We start from the raw sequence: 22787 nt of genomic DNA, 5'->3' as shown, positions 1-22787 counted from the left end.
GCCTGGGTTGGGTGACGTAGGATGAAGAACAGGAAGAAAAAGAGAAGATGACGGTGCCCGGAGCGCTGGCCCTGGGATGAATGCTGGGGCGACGCGGGACCCGATGCAGGACACCCCCCGGAGGGATCGGAATGCCCTGCAGGATTGAAGGTGTTTTTTGTTTTTTTTTTGCTGTTTTGAGTTTAGTCCCTCTTTAAGTATCCAGAAAAGAAAAATAACGGAATTTTCATTATACTTACCCAGTACTTAGTCCAGTGTTCTCCCCAGCCTCTTTTAGCTGGGCGCACCACACGACACATTTCAGTAACCACCCGGCTAGGTTTGGGTATTTGTGACGTTTGGTCACTAACACAGCGCCTGCCACCCACCTACAATTTCTTCCAACCCAGCTTTAAAGCAGAGCTGGGTTGAGCTCTGTAGCCTATAGTCTTTCTAAAGAACATTAGAAATAAATCCCCACCAATCACTATTCGATGTTGAAAAGGAAACGTCCACAATGCAAGTACCATACCTGGTTAATGGAAATCAAGAGTATAAAATGATGGTAAAGGGAACCTGAACTGGCCTACATGGTAACAATAGTGCTGCAGTGCGGTCAAATTGTGGTATTATTCTTCACTGCATTCATGCGGAGTTCCTTAAACCCCAAGCCCAGGTTGTGCAAAGAACCAGGATTTCAGTCTGAGTCAATCTTAAACTTCACCTCTTATCATTCTGTCCAAAACCGCAGTCTGGTATTACTGGGCTTTCTGTGATGGACCAGCATCAGATCCCTATAAGTTTGGCCTGCATTAAAGAACAGCCCAAAAAATATTTTGGCAAGGGCAGCGAGAGGAACAAGTCGTGATAATTTTCTTCATGTCATCCTTTTCCCGAGCCCAGCAGTAGTGAAGCCCAGCAGTAGTGATTGTGCAGAGCTCCCAGATCCTGCCCTTCCCGTCTCTGCTATTTTGTCAATGGAATTAGTTATCTGAGGGATCATTTGCAACTTATTCACTTTAAAGATCATTACACAGCACAGGGAAGCGCTCTTTGTGTCTGGAGGAAAAGAAGTTTAATCTCTGGATAAGGAAGGGATTCTTCACTGTAAATGTGGAATCGGCTCCCTCAGGAAGTAGTTTCAGCAACTACTATAGATTGCTTTATGAAAAGGCTGGATGCTTTTCTAGAAGCACAGAAAATAACTGGGTACTAAGGATTTAAAGATAACAGAGACTGTTGATCCAGGGAACATCGGATTGCCTTATGGAATCAGGAAGGATTTTTTTCCCGTTGGAGCAATTTTTTTTTTGTTTGCCTTCCTCTGGACCAACTATGTCCTATAAGGTTTTATATCTGACATATGTTTATTTCGCTAGTGGTTGAACTTGATGGACTTACGTCTTTTTTCAACCTAACTATGTAACTAAGTACAGCTGCATTCCTGGTATAGTGTTTGGACAGTCGTATTTTAGAAAATGGAACAGAAGTGTTATAAGCATATTGTATTAGCCTCCTGCTGTCCTTTCTATAGAAAATCCCTGTAGGTCCCCATTAACTACGCCATGTATAAAGTGAACACAAATATAAGATCAAATCACAATGCATTCCAGAGACATCTGCCGGCTCTAAGATGCGGTAAAGGAATACAGTGCTGAAAAAACATTTCCTCCTGTACAAAAGGAAAACTTTTACAAGCCCCGGGAGGTTGACTATATATAAAGGTCCTGTGGATAAGTGGCGTGGCCTGACGGGGCCCCTGGTCATATGCTGCACCGCAGGCTGTTTTGCAATGTGTGCAATGTTTATCTCGCTCATGTCACAGGTAAAAAAAACTCTGCCATAACCACAACGGAAAAGAATTGGAGATTGCCGGGTAGATTAGGACACTCGCACATGAATTTGCAGCACTGTGCAGAATTTGGAATGTAACATTACACATGTGCTAGGTCTATAGCGGGTCATAAACGTCAGATTAGTTCAAGACTATTGGGCCTGTTAATGGGACAATCTACTAGCAACTAGTCACTTCAGGGTTCTCCCCAGGCACTTTTAGCTGGGCGCACCACCCAGCACTTTTCAGCACCCACCCGGCTGTTTTTGGGTGGTTACCAAAGAGTTTGGTCGCAATACAGGGGCTGCCACCCACCTAAAATTTCTTCCCACCCGGCTTAAAAAAATTCTGGGTTGAGCACTGCACTTGTTTCAATACAGGCTGCAAATCACAAACCAGAAACGTGAAATGGGGACGTGAGGATACATTTCCAAGTGACCCGGAGTGGTTTGGTAGATTTTCCTTATTTTATCACAGCGAAAGCTAAAAAGTTGAAAAAAAAAATTAGAGGGTCTGCATTAAGTAAGTCAAGATGTTCACTTTGCACAACAACAATAAGGTAATTAGTAATTATTTTGTTTTAGGACAATTATATTTTAAATATGGCATGATTTTGGGTGTACACATATTATTTATTCATTATCAAGCAATAGGAGAAGACTTAATTGGCACGATTTGGTGATGTTTAATCTACAATTGCTCAGCATCATATAACTTTCCACATATATTATATATAATTTTATAAGTAATTTTTTTTATATACTTTAAATACTGATTTCACATAGGTAACACCAAATTAAACAAACTAAAAGTACCTGATTCTTGAATCACAGATAATTATTTTCCCTGATTTAATAAGATGTAGGTCAATTGGAGGACTTATTATGTCTTGCTAAAAACTGTTATTATCTAGAAGCTATTTCTTTAGAACCTAATTCCTCCCCTGCTGCTGCTCCACCCATATCCTACCTACCATTCTACGTGGGAGAGATCCTCAGTTGGTAATCTGCACCTAAGACATCCATGTGAGTTACGTTTTTTGATTAATATAACACTGTACAATGATTGCTGCGTTTTTGGATCTGTTGTGTACATTCATTTTTACTGAACCGGTTGTATTGTTTATTTTCTGTAATTATAGATCTTTTTTCCTGAGGAAGCAGACTAGTTTCCATGAAACGCGTTGAAATTTGGAACACCCCAACGGGGTTGCTCCATATGGAGATTTAAATTGGTGTACAATGCTTTTAATATTTATTCATTTATACTAGTTATTCACCAATTCTTGTGGTTTAAATATTGATGGGATGCGGCCATGTCAATTCAAAACTCAGGTAGTATCTGAATTGTTCCAAAATTAAAAAAAATTAGCCTATTCAGAATATTTGTGTTGCAGAAAGTGTGTTACTAAAACACGTCCACAAATAGCTCGGAGTGTTACATGTTCAGTGTTCTCCCCGGCCCCTTTTAGCTGGGCGCACCACGCGGCACATTTCAGTAACCACCTGACTGTTAGGGTGGTCACTTAACAGTTGGGTCACAATACCAGGTCTGCCACCCACCTACTTCTTCTCACCCTTAAAAAAAAGTCTGGGTTGAGCTCTAATGTTGTAGTGTTATAAGTAGACCATGGTGGCCAATGAAAGTTCATTACAATGCCCCCCACCAACCTATTTAAATGGGCCCTGAAGCCTATTTCACACTTTTCAATTTCTGATTACCACTAAACCCTGATGTTTCCAGGGCTCAATACCACAAGACTACAGACAAATACACACATGTGAACCAACGACGACTCCCCATTGCAGAGGTCCTAATGAAAAAGCAGTGTGAGTTACGGTTGTGCCATCCCTTTGGATTAAATCCATAGGGCTCTAGGGATATTTTTCATGTAATAAATGTATAGGTGTAAAACAAGGATCGCACTTAATGAAAAAATATATATAATTGATAATTTAAAGTATATTTATAGCTCTTTTGGAGAATGGCCAGAACTCTTGTCAGGTTATTTCCCCAGGAAATCTCTTCCAGATGAGAGAAATTCTCTCTTCGTTGTCACAGGAACAGGTGTCCGCGCTGGAAAATTTCCAACCACCAGAATTTGGATTTCCTGTCGCTTTCTTTCCCGGTCACCAGGAAAAATGGAAAGTGTGAAATTTCCATTAAAAGAAAACATTATATATAGTATGTTTTTTTGTATTAAAAGAAAAGAATCCACATTTTGAGATTAAAAAATTCCTTTGGTTTCAATAAAGTTGTTTGTGGAATATTTGGAAGTACATATGGCAAATTGATCTGAATAACTTTTTTATTTTCAAGATCTAATGGAATCTTACCAAAAATATTATTGTAAAGTTTATAAAGTTTGTAAAGTTTCATAAAGTGCACAAAAAAAAAAAAAAGACAAGGACCACTCCGCCATGGGTTTAAAGGTCTAATCCCTATTTAATGTACAGCACTGCATAATATGTTGACGCTATATAAATCCTGTTTATTAATAATCTAAGGGTTTTTTGTTTTCTGATCCAGTGTTGATCACAGACCATTTGCTGTTCTACCTTTATAAGAAAGAGTAACCAGATCTTGGAACGTACCCAATGCTGATATATTGGTAACTTGATTACGTGAATGATTCCCACATACATATGAATGATATACATTGGTGAATATCCTAAGATATTGCAGAGACAAGGAGTTAAATGTATAGAGATATGTACAGCCTGGGACCCCCCACCTCTCCAGCACACATCAAAGGGTGCGGAGTCTGAGTTAAGAGAGGTGAGGCCATTGTCTGTATTGTCTAGCTACTCATAAACAAGCCGCTGCATTGTCATAAGGAAAGCGGCATCTATTGTGTCCAGGCCATGGCTCCATGAACTCCAGACCTCCTGCCGCTAGCCAGCGATCTCCAAGGGATTCACAAGAAGCTCTCCATGTGAAGCCTCCACACAGCCCAGTGTATGGCCAGGAGTGGCCGCCAGCGACAATAACTAAAGCCAAACTCCAACTACATTGAAGAAAGCTTATAATATTGGCAACACAGTGTCTCAGTGGTTAGCACTCTGGCCATTGAAGCGCTGGGTCTCAGGTTGGAATCTCAGCCAGGACACTATCTGCATGGAGTTTGTATGTTCTCCCAGTGTTTGTGTGGGTTGCCTCCCGGTACTATGGTTTCTTCCCATATTCCAAAAACATGGTTAATTGGCTTCCCCTCTCCCCCCCCACCAAAAAAAAAAAGTTGACATGACATATGACTATGGTAGGGAACCTTTGAGGGATAGCTAGTGACATGACCATGGACTTTGTACAGCGCTACATAATATGTTGGCGCTATATAAATACTGTGTAGTAGTAGTAATAATAATAATAATAATATTATCTGGCTCTGCTATAAACTGGCACTTTATGAGCTTTGTCCATCGAAAAATGTGAATAAGCCTTCATTTATTGTTTTATTTATTTTTGATCTACCAAGTCTTTTTAGCTTTTTATGTTTTTACCATAAACGTGTAATAAAAACGTCCTTACATAATAAAAAAAATTGTGAACTTTTTTTTTTTTTTTTAAAGAAGTGCACCTAAAAAATGCTGCAAAGTTCCACAAATACCTAATATTGTACCTAATGCAATCTTTGTAATAGATGCAACAATGCTGCACTGTTCCTGAATTCAGCGTTGTTGCTGTTGGGTAGACTGTGTCTGCTTGCACTACTTGGGGATGTAAACATTTGGCAGAGAATGTAGCTATCAGTTGTAGATTGTTAATCAGAAACTGGCCAAACATAGTCTTGTCCACTGTTTTCTGAATTGGCAGAAATTATGGTGCTTCTGAAACCATCGTAAGCTGCAGTGCTCGGGAGGGTATTAGAAAGCAAATGGTAGGGAAATACATTTGTTTATGGGGCTCATATGTCACATGGCAATAGTAGATCACATGGTACTGGATTTGGTATTCATTTGACAGTCACATTTAGTTGTACTTTAAGTGCATTTTTTTATTCTATTAAATTTATTGTAGTTTGTTGTGGATGTTACCTCTCATTTACTTTCCTATGTGATACCTGTCAAATATAACAACTCCCCCGAAAGGGTCACAAACTGTAATAAAAAATCCACAGGGAAGAAAAATTAGCAGATCAGACATCAGATGACTTACTTTGCTCTCGCATTTCCATTGTGACAGGTTCACTTTAATAAAGCAGAATGGAAGTGCATTATCTCAGTGTGTGTCAGTATGTGCTCTCCATCTGGCACACCATGGGGATTAGAGGAAAAATACTGCATAATTCATATGGCAGATAAGTCCCAGCAGTAAACAAAACAACGGCAGCAAACCTTGACAAAGGCCGGGCTAATGACAGCAATTATGAGTTCGATAAAAGGAGAGGGAACACATGCTGCCGATGAGTATAGCAAACATTCACTGTCTGGAAAATCCACCCCAGACTCAAATCAGCAGCAGGTAGATTGCTGAATGAAACCTGCAGCAGGTATGTATACCTCAGAGGAAGAGATGTCTCAATCTGTGTTCCCAGCTCCACCTAATTCCTACACCCATAGAGAAAGCAGCCACTAAACGCTGCAACTGGAGTCATGAGGTGGGGAAATGTGCACGAGATGTACTACAGTTCTTTTCCTGCCATACATTAAAAAAAACAACCTTACCAGATCTCTGATTTCCCCCTAAAATTGGAGGTAAGGGTAAAGGCTGGGAACCAACTTCCAAAAATGGCAATTGAAAGGGATGTTTAAAGAAATTTCCCACAAACCAAGGCTTAACGGATGATGAACGGAGCCCTTACATTCAATACTTTTTTTGTTCAATGAACGGGGAAAAAGGACGAGCTGCCACCCCCTTCACTTGTATTATGATCATTCGAGGATCCGCCAGGACAGATCCATTAACCCCATTGGACGAGTGCTGTACACACGGCAGATTCTCGTCCAATACCAGCCCTGAGGTGATTATGGAACGAGAATCATCGGACGTGTGTACGTAGCCAAAGCTAGGGATACTGCAGTGCTAGGAGCTGTGCGTTACTGGACAACCTCCAGGCTACATATCCAGGGGAAATAATCCATAAGGCTTACCTTCTACAATACTTTCACTTGCAATGGAATCCGTTTTCAGTTTTACAATAGGACATAAGCAGGTTATTATTGCAGAAAGGGACAGTCCAAGTATGTCTTACCTGCCTGATCACCGCCCACCTGTCAAAATTTGCTATGCTTTGCATGTGGTTTAGTTTTGCTTTTAAGAGGATACATGAGTTAATCCTTAAAGTGAACATAAACTTTAAGGTATCAGGCCAAAATCATGCTCAAATATTCAAGCGTATGCAACTAGAAGTCAGTGGGCAGAATACAAATAAAAGGGTTAAACTAAGAAGTGATTGCTTCGGGTAAGCATATCTGGCCAACCACGGAGATTTCACGGATAAGGAGCCATGAATTAGAGCATACATGATCACAAAAAGTCCAGACGCACCTGTGGTACTCTGTGGTCCTTCTAGGTTGACATTGACAAAGAATCGAATGCTCTCTCCAGACACTATGGAGGAATGTACGGTATCAAACAGTTCTTCTCCTCCTCCCCCTTCCTCTTCTTTGGGGTCACAGCCGTCATCGGTGTCACATTTAAGGTAACCTGGAAAAAAAGTATAAATGTTAGACAGGAGAAGATAATGCGGTATGAAATGTCCACAATCCTTTGGATGAAAGTAGAGACAAACAGAAGGTGAAACCAAATAAACTAAAATTATTTTTGGTCATCTTCAGCGGCAACCAGATAAAGTTAAGTCACAGCAGGTCTAAGGGAAATGCATTGCATCTACATGCATTTAATAATAATGCAACAGTGCAGAAACAAAATAAATTCAGAAAATATTTAGGAAAACCTTCAATTCTAGAAATTCTTTCTAGATGTATACCAAGTGCCAGTCAATTCAGGTTTCTTTAGGAGGACCACAGGAATGCAAATCCCCAGGCATCGTAGTATGGAAGTTTGTCCAACTGGCATGGTTTAGAACCTTTTCTGGACTGTCATACTCTCCTTGGCCCATCATCATGATATGCAGCCTAATTCTCGAATGGGTGGAGTAGGGGACACTAGACTCTTGGCCAATGAAGCTGAATCCAATATGTCTATCAGACCATCAAGAACTGTTGGTAGCGATGAAAAATATGTGACTCTTAGGACAGTTGATGTGACACCAATGGTCTTTTTGGCTTCTACACCAGCCAGCAAGGTAAGACGAATTTTTGCCACTAAGAATCACACTAATATACTGTGTGCTGGAATAAAGTAATTGTAGAAGGGGTTCCCTGAACTCCTGAGAGTTATTTCAAGGGTTCCCCCATGTTAAAAAGGTTAAGAAAGACATGTCTAGAACATAAGGGTTTGCAAGACCCCAGCAAACATGGTCTCACAGGTGGTCACCTGGAGACAATTACTACGCGAGAATGTGGTCTCTCCCCTGATAGCAGTATGGAGGGACACAAGTTTAATGTGACTGGGGGAATAACAAATATTTTTTGTAAGGCAAGAACATTTTTGCACTGTTTACCTGAGGTCCAACAACTTGGAAAATTGTGACCCCAAATAAGCCTTAAGCTTATCCCCCATACATTTAGGCTACATACACAAAATCTCATCCAATTTTTGCCTCAGAGCTGACATCAGACCAGAATCTGGCGTGTGTAAAGAGCTTGTCCGATGTCCTTCATAGATCCGTCTTGGCGGATCCACGAACGATGAACAACGCAATGCAAGTGAAGCCAGAAAAAAGCACAGCGGGGTGCTGCTCCATCATTCTGCCACCTCTTCTATCCGTAGAGCAGAACAGCGCTGTATGTACAGAGCTCGTTAATTCACCTTTCAGAGTCGTTGGAAAGGCTTGTGAATGATCCTTTCCAACAACAAAATTCTAACAGGTGGATGCTGCCTTACATCTGGCACCATCCAACGAATATATCCAATGCCATACGGATATCATTCCACTCCATATACAGCTTGGAACTAAAACTGGGCCCAGACCACAGCAGTCCTTCATGATTGAATGAGAAGTATGGTTTTTGCAGCTCCTACCACAGAGGGTGGTAAAGGTAAATGGAGGCTGGATTTATAGCCAACACTTAAAGTAAGGGAGGAACACGTAACACAGGAACCTTCACCCATAACATAGCCATTATGGAGCTGTGTGTTCTGAATTACAGGTACACTTTAGTACACAAAACACACTATGACTTTTTAATTATTCCTACTGAAAATAATACAGTATCAGCAGCTCTCTTTCAGATGCGGAATTGAGATTTAATCAGCTAAATAATAGGCCAACAGTTTTTATCATTAAGGGCCAAAACACACATTAACCTACAACCAAAAGCTATTTTCCAGAAAACAAAACACTTGGGCGATTGTGAAATGGTCCCGAGGGCAGCTGTGAGTGTGTCGCTATGTGCTGGCTGGCTAGAATGGAGGCAGAACAGATATCACAAACATTATGCTATTGTTGTGTCTTAATGCCAATCTCTAAAAAGGAATGCTTGGTAATCTGTTTGTATAGTGCCAACATTTGGCTGTGTGCCAAGCAATAGAAAGTACACTCTAAGCAAAAGGAACTTAACCCTGGTGAGAGCGCGATTCCATGCGGCAAAGACTAAAGAAATGGACAGACAAATTGGAGAGCAAAGTGAAGTAAAGTATGGGCACAACCGGCATCCATCAAGTCAAATCGTTCTCCAAGAACTCAGGATTTCAGCCTGAGCCTTTGGAGAGAAGTGTGCCGGTGCTCTCCCCAGCTTCTTTTAGCCGGGCGTAACACCCAGAACTTTTCAGGTGGCTACTAAAGGGTTGGGTCACAATACAAGAGCAATCGTCCACCTACAGCTTCTTCCCACCCAAATTTCTGGGGAGTACACGGTGTGTGCTGTATACACCTTTAGTGTTGGCTTATCAGAGTGATAACACAGCAATCCGGTAAAGGTTTGTCTTGTTCAATCACGGGTCCCCTCAATGAGCCTCAGTTGGTGGTGTCTGCATGAAGCTCAAACTCTATCATTAGCTCCAGCCATGAGACAAATGGCCTGATTTATTAAAGCTCTCCAAGACTGGAGAAGATAGACTACCATTGGAGAGTGATCCAGTAAAATATATATCAGAAAAACATCCCAGGTTTGCTGGATAACCCGGGTTCTCCCATGATCATCTATCTTCTCCAGTGTTAATAAAGAGTTAATAAAACCGGCTCTGTATAATTACTATAACCACAGCTCACAGTACTTTATCGTGGTGGTCAGTGGGAAGTTTGTCATCAGTATTGTTTTTAAGCTGGGTGGGAAGAAATCGTTCCTAGATTGTAAGCTCTTCTGGGCAAGGTCCTCTCCTCCTGTGTCACTGTCTGTATTCATCTGTCTTTTGCAACCCCTATTTATTGTACAGCGCTGTGTAATATGTTGGCGCTATATAAATCATGTTTATTAATAATAATAATAATAATAATATTAATAATAGGCGGGTGGTAGCCCTTGTATTTTGACCCACCTCATCAGTAACCACCCAAAAACAGCCGGGATGGTTCCTGAAAAGTGTCGGGTGGTGCATCTAGCTAAAAGGAGCTGGGGAGAACACTGGCCATCCTTACAGATAGCCAAAAAGATCATTGGTGTCAGTTTAACTGATCTGAGAGGCACAAACTGCTCAGGGAACCCTGGGATCAGCTACACTGAGAAGAATGCCGACCATTCCTTTATTAGGGATGAAGCACATCCCAAAAAACACATCCTATCCATTCAATAGGGATCCATAACACCACTTACAACTTTGGCCACCACCTTGGCAAACCCACCTTTCTTTACGGTCTCTGTGCTCCATTTAGGTACTGGGAGTGAAGCAGAATTGCCTCCAACGAGTGAAGTTAGGAACCGTTTTTTGTACATGGCTGTTGCAGATCGTGGTTAAGTTCCCAAAAGCAACAATTCCTGGTTATTATCTGGGATCCGTAACGCCACCAACAATGTGACCCATCATTTCACAAAACTACAATGACATCACTAAAAGTACAAAACTTCAAGGACTTTCCCTGAAATTCTCTCTAATTAAACATAACTTTATTACATAGACATTGACTTTAAAATGTGCCTGAAGATGATTAATGTTATGTATTTAGCGCAGATTCCATATATGGGGAATGAGTGCCATCATCTAATTAGACAGGCTGTTGGGCGATCAAAGAAGTTGACATGTAATTAGTGCAAATAACGTGGGGAAATGCTGAGCAAGTAGGCCAAATAAGGTCTGGAAATGTAGCAGGATAAGGAGCTTTGAAGGTGGCGGGGAAGAGGCAGGCGTGGGAGGTATTCCCAGCTGTGCCTTCCCAGAATCAGATTATGCATATTATGATTAGGAGACACCGTCTATGATTCTTTATTAAATTTTAATTTTATATTGCTTTATGGAGTTATTAACTGCAAATGATGATCAGGGGGAATTAACCTGTTCACCCATATGACATCAGGGGTCTGCATATGCATCATCTGTAATAAAGGAGAACCTGCATGCCATTTGCAAGATTTAAAGTCTTACCTGAGCGCACCCTGAACGAGAGAGAAATCTATGGGCCTTATGATTTGGTTTAATATTTACCAGGTTGATTTAAGTTTTATTTTCAAGATGAAGGGGACCATCAAAAAATTTGACATTTCTCCTCAGCCAGTTTTGTGCTCCAGATGCCTCTGCTGCCTCTTGCATTACCCTTAACAGAGTTTTGACTTTGATTGTTCATTCGGAAAGGAGTAGAAAGCAGAGTGATAGAGATAAGCTGAGAAGTCTACTGCTTCTCCTTCACTGTTCAGTCACATAGTGCAGGAGGAATGAATTGGAGTTAGTGAACTGCAACTTAGAAAATTCAGGTTTCTTGCTCTGTGCTGCAGAACTTTGTAAAGTACAAGACTGAACGGGCAGAAATACTAATCATTTGGCTAGTAAACGACTTTGTCATAAGTATATTCAGATTTAAGAGTTAAGCTAATGGCTTCACTTCCTGAACGCATGTTTCAAAACCTAAAAATCGGGGGATAAGCTTGACTGCCAGGCAGCTCAGATGAGATAACAAATGTGAGGAGATTTATTTCTCTGAATACAGAGCACCAATCTCATCAATTGTCATAAAATGTGGCCTCCGCATAAATATATTTGTAACATTTCTGACTCTGATAATAATGTCCCTGCACAGAAGGTGCAGAAATAATAAAGTCAATAAATGGGGATGGCAGATCTTGGAATTCACATTCAGTATTTACCTCCCACCTTACAGCGGAAAGCCATTCCAGGAACCTTTCCAGAGCCGTAAATAATGGCAGCTTATTGTTCAGCGGTACAGAAACGCCGCTATCCCCGCATTGTTCCTGCCTGCTTAGCGCTGCTCTAGGGAAAAGGGATTGTGGAATTCACGGAACGGGCGCATAAACAGCACAGACTGTGGTACGGCTGATAAAAAGCCCCTCATAAAAGGCATCACATTTGTCAGGAGAAGAACATTTCATCTCTGTCTTGTTTCCATGGTCGTCACCTGTGTTACTTATTATAATCCATGTATTTCTAAGGCAGAAAAGATTCTGCACCTGGGAGCCTTTCAGTTATTAAGATGAAAGGCAATCACAAAGACACATTCTCAGGATATAAAAGAAGCTGCAATCATTCAGAATAAATAGGGCTGGTACATTTCAAGGATAGTCAGTCCTCAGAAGTAAGATATAGATAACCATTGCTCCTCTTCTGTAATAAAGTAAGGTAATTTGCACTTCATCACTATCGGGGATGGTCTATTAGGTAGATAGACTTACTATGGCCAACTGTGATCTCGGCTCCATCTTCAGAGAGGAACACTAGTGGATGATGTCTTGGGTCTACTCTTGGCTTGAAAGTAATGCAGCTCCTGTTGTTGTCTATGTGACCAGTAGTATTTCCTCAGAGGCTTGTATATGGAAGGTCCATAGAAAGCCCTTCATAGATGCAGCTTCTGTATTAGAGGTCCTGGAGCATGGGCATATTGGTGGCAATGGTTGCCACCAAGAAGGAGGAATTAAGAGCTACTAGCAGAATCAAAAAGTCATTACGAAAAGGTTTAATATCAAAAATATGACACAGTAACTATAAAATGATAAGGGAGGCTTCACACCCTGAAAGGCAGATTTGCTTTAAACTAATCTAAGGGATCATTCCAAGAAAAGTACCCACAGAGAAGAAAAAACAAGTATGCAGATGCACAGTCATGTTTGTGGGACCCAAACCCTTGTCCTGCTGACCTCAGAAACTGATTGGATGTTAGCTGACCGACATGTCTCAAGATCACCGGTTTATGGTCATTGACCTAAAACTAAAAAGCAAATTCCAAAAGATAAAAAGCTCTTGTCATCATACGTGTTCTAGGACAGTATGGCCCATTTCAGACCCCATGGTGTGCTTCAGCATCTTGTGGTGGACCCAACCGCATTCCCAACATCTCCATTTCAAGCTAATAGAAGAGGTTGGGAACCTTTTTTTGCACATGGTTGTAGCAAATTGCGGTGCAGTTTCAAAAAGCAAAACATTCATGTTTTAAGATCTATCCTCTGTCCGCACTCGAACAGTATTTCACTTCTAAATACACAACATAAGTTTGTGGTGTGCTCAGGGACTGCCAACATCATGGATTCACATTGTGGGTGTAATTAGGACCTAAATTATTGTACTAAAGCAAGAGAGCTGGAATGACCACCAATCATCTACTATTTTTAAAAGGAATGGTAGCCTCCATGTATCTCTTGTGACAGGTTTCTTTACAATGAACTTTTGCTGTACCCATACAATGACAAAGCAATGCGTTCACTTTAATGTCATCCGGTCATCTTGCACACACACTTTTCTCTGTGCTCCATTTACCTACTGGGAGTGAAGCAGAATTGCCTCCAAGAGGAAAGGCTGGGCCATTTTTTGCACACAGCTGTGTCAGATAGTAGCTAAGTTGCCAAAAGTAACAATTCCTGGTTATTGACTATATATATGTCCTTCGGATACAAATTTTCATCAGTCTGCTGTGTGCTCCATAGCTGCCAACAGTGTGATTTTACAGCATGAGTGTAAATGAGCTCCAATTCAAAGTACATAAATAAGAGGACCGGAATTACCACCAGGCCATCTACCATGTTCAGTAAAAGGAATGGAAGCTTCATGTATCTCTTGTGACAGGTTTCCTTTCCCCATCCTTTGATGTACCCAAACACGTTCACTTTAATGTCACTGCCTTGGCAAACCCAGCTTTCTCCTATTGTCTCTGTGCTTTTTTTAGCTAGTGGGAGTGAGTTAGAATTGATCCAACATAAAACATAGATCTTGTGTAGTGTTGGGATAAATGATAAGATGTAAAATTGAAGAACCTGCATCTTTATAAAAAATGAAAAAATGGAAAATCAAGGTATATTCCCTCAATGAACCGAAACAGTCTGCTTTAGAGTGAATCCAAACTGACATCACAGACTCGGGGTCTGCCAACCCTCCAACATCTATTACAAAAACAATTTCTTCCTCATCCTATTTGTACAGTGCTGAGTAATACAAACCCGGTTCATTATCAGCAAGAGTTCTATCCTCCCCTGCACCAGCTGTAAGAGTACACTGTGCAGCCATGAGGTCCTGCAGTGCAGAACACCGGGAGACAACGCAGTGGGCAGATGGGGGAAACTCCATACTTTAAATGTCATTATAAATAAAGATTGTGCTCAGAACACAACATATATAATTACATCAAAGTTCTTTATTTCATCCCTAAACCCAACCAAAACTATTGTCAACAACAAAATGGCTGACAGAATAATTTGCACACAAGCTGAGCAAGTGTGATAAGCTGAACAATTAAGACATGACCAGTATTCTTCCCAGAACTTGGTGTGAAGAAGTTGTAGGCAGGTGGCAGCTTCTGTATTGTGACCCAAACTTTTCAGTAACCCCCCAAAAACAGCCGGGTGGTTACGGCAAAGTGTCGCCCAGCTAAAAAATAGCGCCCCTTACAAATCCCAGCATCACTCGCTCCTATAGACCAGCAGCCTCTCTGCCTATGTGTGGTCCCACATAGGACTGTTTTATAGAAGCAGGGAATTGTAGTAGCAATGCTATTTCAGTGATGAGGGAGTTTGAGCCACTGGAACATAACAGAAGCCCTGTAATGGACTGTTTTCCTGACACAGAGAATTGTAGTAGGGGTGCTATTTCAGTTTCAAGTTTGTCAAAGTTTTTAATTTTGGCCCACTGTGTATTTGAGTTTGACACCTCTAATCTACAGGCTGGCATTTGACCAAGTACAGTAAATGGAAACTCTTCTTTAAAGATGGCATCGGCATCAACAAAAAGATGAGGCTGTTCTGATGCAGTTATGTGGATCAAATCAAAAGTCCAGGGAGTAGCAGATCAGAGTGATGGTCCAATCAAGCACTCACAAACAAATCCTTAATGGAGTCCAGGTTTCAGTTCAGGTACTCAGGCAGATCCAACTTCACTTTTACTTGGCCTAGGTCACTGTCTGAGAAATCTTTGTCCTTGTAGCCTGTTCAATACCAAAGAAAAAGGAACTGACCAGGAACATGTTTACCTAAGTAGTACCAACTTCCCCTGGGTCACTATCCCAGACATCATTATAGTTCTTCCAAGCTGTTCAATACCAAATCCAAGGATCATGTGTACCTAAATAGTTCCGACTTCAATTCTACCTGGCCTGTGTCACTATCTGAGAAATCATTACAGTCCTAGTCAGTTTAATACCAGGGCCAGGGAACTGACCAGGAACATGTGTACCCAAGTAGTCCCAACTTCATTTCTACTTGCCTGGGTCACTATCCCAGACATCAATATAGTTATTTCAACCTGTTTATTACCAAGGCCAAGGAACATGTGTACCCAAGTAGTTCTGACTTCGATTCTACTTGCCTGGGTCACTATCCCAGACATCAATATAGTCCTTCTTGCCTGTTCAATAACAGGGACAAGGAACGTGTGAACCAGAGAAGTACCAACTTCATCTCTACTTGCCCCATGTCAAAATCTCATAAATTAATATAGTCATTCTAGCCTGTTCAATACCAGGACCAAGGAACATTTTAATTCTACTTGACCCAGGTCAGTCTCCTAAAAATCATTACAGGTCCTTTATGCATGTTCAATACCAAATCCAAGAAACATGTGCACCTAAGTAGTTCCCACTTTGATTCTACTTGCCTTGGGACAGTATCCCAGGAATCATATTAGTTCTTACAGCCTGTTACCAAATCCAAAGAGCATGTGTTACTAAGTAGTGCTGGCCTCACTTCTATTTGCCCTGGGACAGTATCCCATACATCAATACAGTCCTTGCAGCCCTTTTTCAATACCAAGAAAAAAGGAACTGACCAGGAGCTTGTGTACCCAAGTAGTAGTGACTTTAATTTCCCTTGCCCTGGGTCAGTATTCAAGAAATCATTATTGTTCTTCTAGCCTGTTCAGTTCAAAGGACAAGGAACTGACAAGGAGCATGTGTATCCCAATAGTTGCCACTTTGATTCAACTTGCCATGGGTTGGTATCCCTAGAAATCTTTAGTGTTCTTTTGCTATACCAACATATTTTCAAGCCACAGACAGGGGTCATCTATAGAAACCCTGCTCTCCTTCATATTAGGTTTCCTTTAAGAACAGCAGACATACTCTAGTAAACATAAACACAGCTGGGACAGTTTTAAGAAAGATTTGCATACATTAAACTAAAATTAGCTCTGGAAGTCAACATGTATGTGGTCAGGTTACTTGTTCCACCTGTTCGTACACAAACTATAAAATTAAATTCCAAGAAGGAATATTGATGGACCGTGCTGGGACACAGCCCAAGTTTCATGACAACTACACCCACGTAAAAATACTTTATGCCTGTTTATTCTTACACAATGATTAATTATCTATGGGAACAACCTTTCCTCTACTTCCTCTAATCTGATCATCGGAACGCTACAGCGTACAACTGAGCAAATCACCTGTTTGCAAAGCCACGAAACACAAACATGTATTTACAAGGGAGGAATACGGGACATTAGAGAGGTTGAGCATCTTTTAGAACAGGACATTCTCTTCCTCAATGTACCATTTATTGGGCAAATCTTCCTTTTATAAATAATTATATTTAGCAGGCGTAGTGGTTGAAACAGTGTTTTGAGATATGTTGTGTAGAGTCTTATGGTCAATGCTATTGTCAACTATTTCCATGGAGTGGGAACAATTTTTAAACACTTGCGGTTTTCAGAGATATATATATATATACATATACACACACATACATACATACATACATACATACATATACACACATACCACTTTATTAAAACCACCAGCAACTCTCGACAGATATTAGTTCGAAATTGGACGCCCGGTAGAGAATACTCATAAAATTTAGCATAGTTCAATAAATGAACCTCAATCACTTCATATTATATACACATCTACAGTCTATTGAAACATCAATCTGGTCCGATCACAAAGAAGAGTTACAGTAGCACAAATTGTTGGCCAAGATTGCACATGCTGACTCCTGTCCACTGCAAGAAGAGGAGCGGTGGGAAGGATGGATAAGTCTGGCTACAGCATTCATACCAGACATCAGGACATCTTCACTTTGTAGACTATGCCTGGATGGGTTATATTGGTGGACCTACACAATACTATGCAGGTGGATTTCATGCTCTTCGTTGATCATTGTACATATCTACTATATACAGTTCCCAGCAGAATGTTTTCTGTAGTCATATTGACCTAGTTATTTAAACTAGGAGAAAAGACGCACATGCGCACACAAAACCAATGTGTACAAAGTTATTTGTATCCTCAGAATCTCTAACCCTTTACTTAATCCCAAGGACGACAAAACTCTTTTCAAATTGCAGTCAAATTTTCTTGAACAAGGGAAACAAAGAATCCTCCCTGATCCCTGAAGATACGTGTAAAAATAGTATGCAATCCTTTAATTCTAGGTAGTCTAAAAACCAACCAGAATGCTGCCGAAGAATACTTTTCCTTATAGTTCATACAGAATACTCTAAATCCCTTTTTTCTCTTTTGGACAGATGTGAGATGTTTTACAGAACCTTTAGGTCAGAACTATAGCTAAATATGAAAATAAAAACAATAGATACTAAAAACATAAAATTACCAAACAGAAACTTTTCCTGAAATGGTAACCTTTGATCCAAAGCTGTCCCCTTCAGTTTTTGCAGTTGAATAAATTTTAGAAATATTTAACGCTCTTCTTCTAGGCCCAGCGGTCATAATCCGCTGATTCTTTGTCTGATCAAAATCAGGTATTAGGTATCAAACATTTTATGGACTTTCCATGAGACTCCAGAGACGGAACTAAAGCTTTCAAAATTGCAAGCAGGTATGATTTTTATTGAAGAAGGGACAAAGGGAGATGTCTCTTCTACATTAAAACATATTTACTAGCCTGTTCGCAATCTTCTTATCCAAATACATGTGCTTGGATATGCCGAGATATGCCGGAACTGAATAAACTCCCTGACTGGCCAATCAAAATAGCCAAAGATAGAACAATAGGAGCAAGTGGAAGAGGAAGGTGGCGGCCCGCTCACGATGGAGCAGGGGCAGGTAAGTGTAAATAAATAAAACAAACATTAGGCAGATATGTTTTGCATTTGATTTTATTGCAGAAGGGACATTAACTGTTCCTCCTGCAAAAAAAAAAAAGCATGCCTGGTTGCAGTGTTTTTTTTTTTTTTTTTATTTATATCTTTCCCTATTTAGTGCTGCTTTTAAAGATCTATTCAGGTCAGATTCAGTCCCTGCACAGAGATCTTACAATACCAAAATGGATGCAGACCACCCTAGCTAGCTGTAGAAGTTGCAGACAATCGTTTTATGTGGTTATTACATCAAGACGAGTTTTGTGGGTACTGCAACCCGCACGTTAATATGGACCAGTACCTCTCAGCGTCTCCATAAATAAGATTCCACTACAACCTTATAGTTTTTTTTTTTCACATGTGCGCATTTCTCCTGGAGTTCTGTCTTAAGCCCAAGGAGACAGAAAGAATTGGAATAAACATTTAAAGACAAACATGACAACTATTACAGGAATTCCGATGTCAACAACTCGATGGAAAGATTAGGCGCGAGCAGAAAACAGATAAAACAATCGCGGCTAGCCATGCCAAGCGAGGACATTGAAGCCTGAGGTCAAGATGACAGAGGATTTTGCTAAATGAATCCAGGCCCACACCACGCGGGACACACAAACAAGAAACAGAATGCTATTCAAGTTATTGCAAACTCATGCTGCAAGCCTTTGTCTCTCTCTAATGCAGGCTTATTGCTCGCCAGAGACAAGAATGTGGGATAAGGAGATGTGTTTCTGTTCTACAGGGAAAATGCTGACAAGTGTCAAAACAGAAACCAATTAAAGTATAAAAGCATCAAAAAGACTCCGGCAAAAAGACACAATACCATTGGGAATTTGTTACATGACCTTATGATTTTCTACATGAAAAATGGAAATATCCCTGTGCCCCCTTGAAGCAAATAGAAATACCTGGTACTCTCGAGTAAGGGTGAGAAAAACCTTCCTTCTCCAAAAATGCAGCACTGGGTGCCTTAAGGGGTAACAGTTAGGTCCTACCCCTTTCACAAGGGCACCCTGTCCCAGCCCTCCTCATATATTTAACTTTTGCTTGCTGGTAAATAGAATGAGCAGTGATCGAAGGAAAGAAGAAAAGCAAAGCGATGAGCACCAGATACAAGTTAAAGTGGACCTAAACTCCAAAAAGTTAATTAAATGTTAAAATTGATTAAAATGTTAAAATGTTTACATAAAAGGGTAGACAGCCCTTTTAAATAAAGTCAAAATTGTAAACTAAATTGTAAAGTGTGCAGCACCTCCCAATTGTCTTGATCCCCGCAGTATGACAGAATGGCAGCGCAAAGCCTCCCGGGATATCTGTGTCATGCATCCCGGGAGGCTCTTGGCTGCTCCTTCTGCATGGGCCCGGGATTGAAAGAGCCCTTTCCTTAATGGGTGCAAAAAATTTCCAAACTCACGCATGCCCAGTGTTGACATTGAGTCACAAACGTAAGAACCCAGAAGAAGAGAGAGGAAGATGACAGCGCCCAGGGTTTGCTTTGCGCCGGGCCAAAGACAGATACCGGGAACCAAGGGAAGAAACACCCCAATGAATCGTCGGATCTGCGGGTTTAAGGGTAAGTGTGACTTTTTTATTTTGACTTTAGTTCCCCTTTAAGTGCAAATATTCTACGTAATGTGTAACAGTTCTGGGTATATAAAATCTTTCAAAGGGAAGACAATCCTTTCCCTGACAATCTGTCTTAACCTCCAGACTGATGAAGCCAGCTTTGTTCAGACATCATCCAGGGCCACCAGTTACTTCATGGACAGAGATGTTGGATGACATATTAATGAAAATCTTTATACAATAATAAAGCAGATCTTGCATTTCAGGTGCAATACCAACTTTAGCTCTTTTTGCCCAGTGTTCTCCCCAGCCTCTGCTACACCCGGCACTTTTTGATAACTACCTGGCTGTTTTTGGATAGCTACTGAAAAGCTGGGCCACAATAGAGGGACTGCCGCTCACTTACATCTTCTTCCTACCAAGATTAAAAGAGTTTCTGGGGAGAATCCTTTTTTTTGTCTGCTCTAATATAAACACAGAGGTTGTTTCTAAGCTGTCAGAATCCAACTGAAACCCAACTTAAGTTCTTGTTAAGGGCAAAAGCGTTTCCTTGGTAGTTTGCAACCTGCCAGCTGCTGTTGTGCCACCACTGCTACTGCTACTGCATGTGGAAGAAACCGCCATTGTGCAACAATAACCGCACACCTATGATTGAGTTGCCAGTGTGAACGCGAACTTATATTTGTTGCTTTGATCTTTGTAGATTTTGAATGAATTATTTCATAATAACAGCAGCTAGAGAGGTCAGTGATGGCTCGAAAAAGTTCTCTAACAATGTGGGGTACAACTATGTAACATACATGCCCATAGGCCAGGAACAAATGCACTTTATTGCCGAGGAAATTTTGTATCACTGGGAATATCAGTTCTAGATTTCAATAGGGGCTCAGTATCCACTTCATGAAAGCTTTGGTCTTGGTGTGCTTGATCTCAGCTGTGCGACAAACCCAGCGTTCCCGCAGCCATAAAATCTGCACAAATTGAATTTCTCCCTTTTTAATGCACTTGATAGGTTACGCTTTTGCGGCTTTGATCCGCGCTCATCTGGTGGGTCTGGTGAAAGTCACAGCGTATTTTCATAATTACTCAGATGTTAAAACATTTTAAACTAGTTAGGGAAACCTCTTCAAAAAGAACTTTTTTCTGTGTAGTCTCCGCAAAAATTAGCCAAAGCTCAACAGAACTGTTGAACGAGAAAACAAAACTTCCTGGGACGGTGAAGAATAATAATCAGGGGTAACCAGAATTTCAATGATAAAAACACACGAAAAAAAAAAAAAATCAGTAACAGAAACATAGTGGTGACTGTATTAGACAGTAAGGGAATGGTACAAGGTGAACCTCTTTGCTGTTTTCAACATTTAAATGTCAAAATCTAACTAGGGGGGCATTTCTTAAAAATATACCTGTTAATAAAATACATACCGTATTTTCCGGTGTATAAGGCGACTGGGCGTATAAGACGACCCCCCACTCTAACCAATCATTTGGGGGTCGTGTTATATGCCCAGTATTGTACTGTTCCTTCTGCCTGTCAGATCTCACTATTGTGAGAGAACTGAGGCGCAGAAAGAACTGTACACTACTAGTTCTAAGTAATGAATGGGCACGTTCCTTTAATGAATGGGCGTGTTCCAGTGAAGAGCCAATCCAGGCTCTCCACTGGAGAGCCAATCCAGGCTCACGTCCTGCTTTTCAGCTTACACGAGTCCTGCTGTGAAGCAACACGAGCCTGCCCAGGAGGACTCGTGTAAGCTGAAAAGCAGGAAGACAGAAGGAGGCACAGGAGGACTCGCAGGGACGCCAGACCAGAGAGGGGACTCGCGGGGACACCGGACGCTGCAGGTAAGTACTGGTACCCGGCGTACAAGACGACCCCGACTTTGTCATAGATTTTTCGGGGTTAAAAAGTCGTCTTGTACGCCGGAAAATACGGTACTTCATGTGACAAACTGCTCCCAAATAGCTTAGCCTTTCACTATAATGGCATGGTCTCGGACTACAATATAGTGAGTATAGAGCATTATGTGATTAGAGACAGCAGAAAGTTTGCTATTTTCAGACCTTGTCTGGGAGGCTGTAAGTGGTGTAAGAAGGTCACTATGACACATTTGTTATGGCTAAACCCACAGAGATACAATTACAAACCGTGCATTTAAACACATTAAAAAAGGCTATTGTGGACCTAAACTAATGCAAACAGGCAGGTTCTTAGTGGGTAAGGAGTGTGCAGGAGTGTGTACAGTGTCCATGTACAGAGTTACCTGCCTGTTCACAATGTGTTTTATAAGGTAAACTGAGCTAAGCATACACAGGTCAGTTTATGATACTTGGCATTCCCCATGCAGTGTTCCCCCCGGCCCCTTTTAGTTGGGTGCACGACCCGGCAATTTTCAGCAACCACTCGACTGTTTTTGGGTAGTTACAGAGGAGTTGGGTTGCAATACAGTAGTTGCCACCCGCCTACAATTTTCTCCCACCCGGCTTTAAAAAAAGCTTGGGTTAAAGACTGCCATGAATACCGAAAGTGAAATAACTCCCATGTGTATGCATGGAAGCTACATTATTCCAGCCTGACCAATCAAGATGACTAAAGACCTGAGCCCAGAAGTGGACCGGGTAAAGATAGCAGCACCCGCAACAGGGCAATATCAGGTGGCTGTTATTAAAAAAAAAATTGTGATCAGACAGGTAAGTTTATTTTACTGCAGAAGGAAGATCACCT

The 22787-nt window shown here is 41.0% G+C and overlaps 1 protein-coding gene across 4 annotated transcripts in view; it reads right to left on the bottom strand.

Moving 5' to 3' along the window:
- Window positions 1-22787, bottom strand: part of SLC4A11 (solute carrier family 4 member 11) — a 118500-nt gene that overhangs the window by 51161 nt on the left and 44552 nt on the right. For all 4 annotated transcript variants that reach the window (XM_072406662.1, XM_072406666.1, XM_072406665.1 and 1 more), the window contains exon 3: window positions 7301-7459. In XM_072406662.1, coding sequence (XP_072262763.1) covers window positions 7301-7459 — 159 coding nt within the window. The remainder of the gene's footprint in view (window positions 1-7300; window positions 7460-22787) is intronic.

Source organism: Pyxicephalus adspersus, chromosome 3 (assembly GCF_032062135.1).
Source record: "Pyxicephalus adspersus chromosome 3, UCB_Pads_2.0, whole genome shotgun sequence".
Taxonomy (NCBI): domain Eukaryota; kingdom Metazoa; phylum Chordata; class Amphibia; order Anura; family Pyxicephalidae; genus Pyxicephalus; species Pyxicephalus adspersus.
Note: the sequence above shows the minus strand (reverse complement) of the source record. Positions and strands in the feature narration are given on the sequence as shown.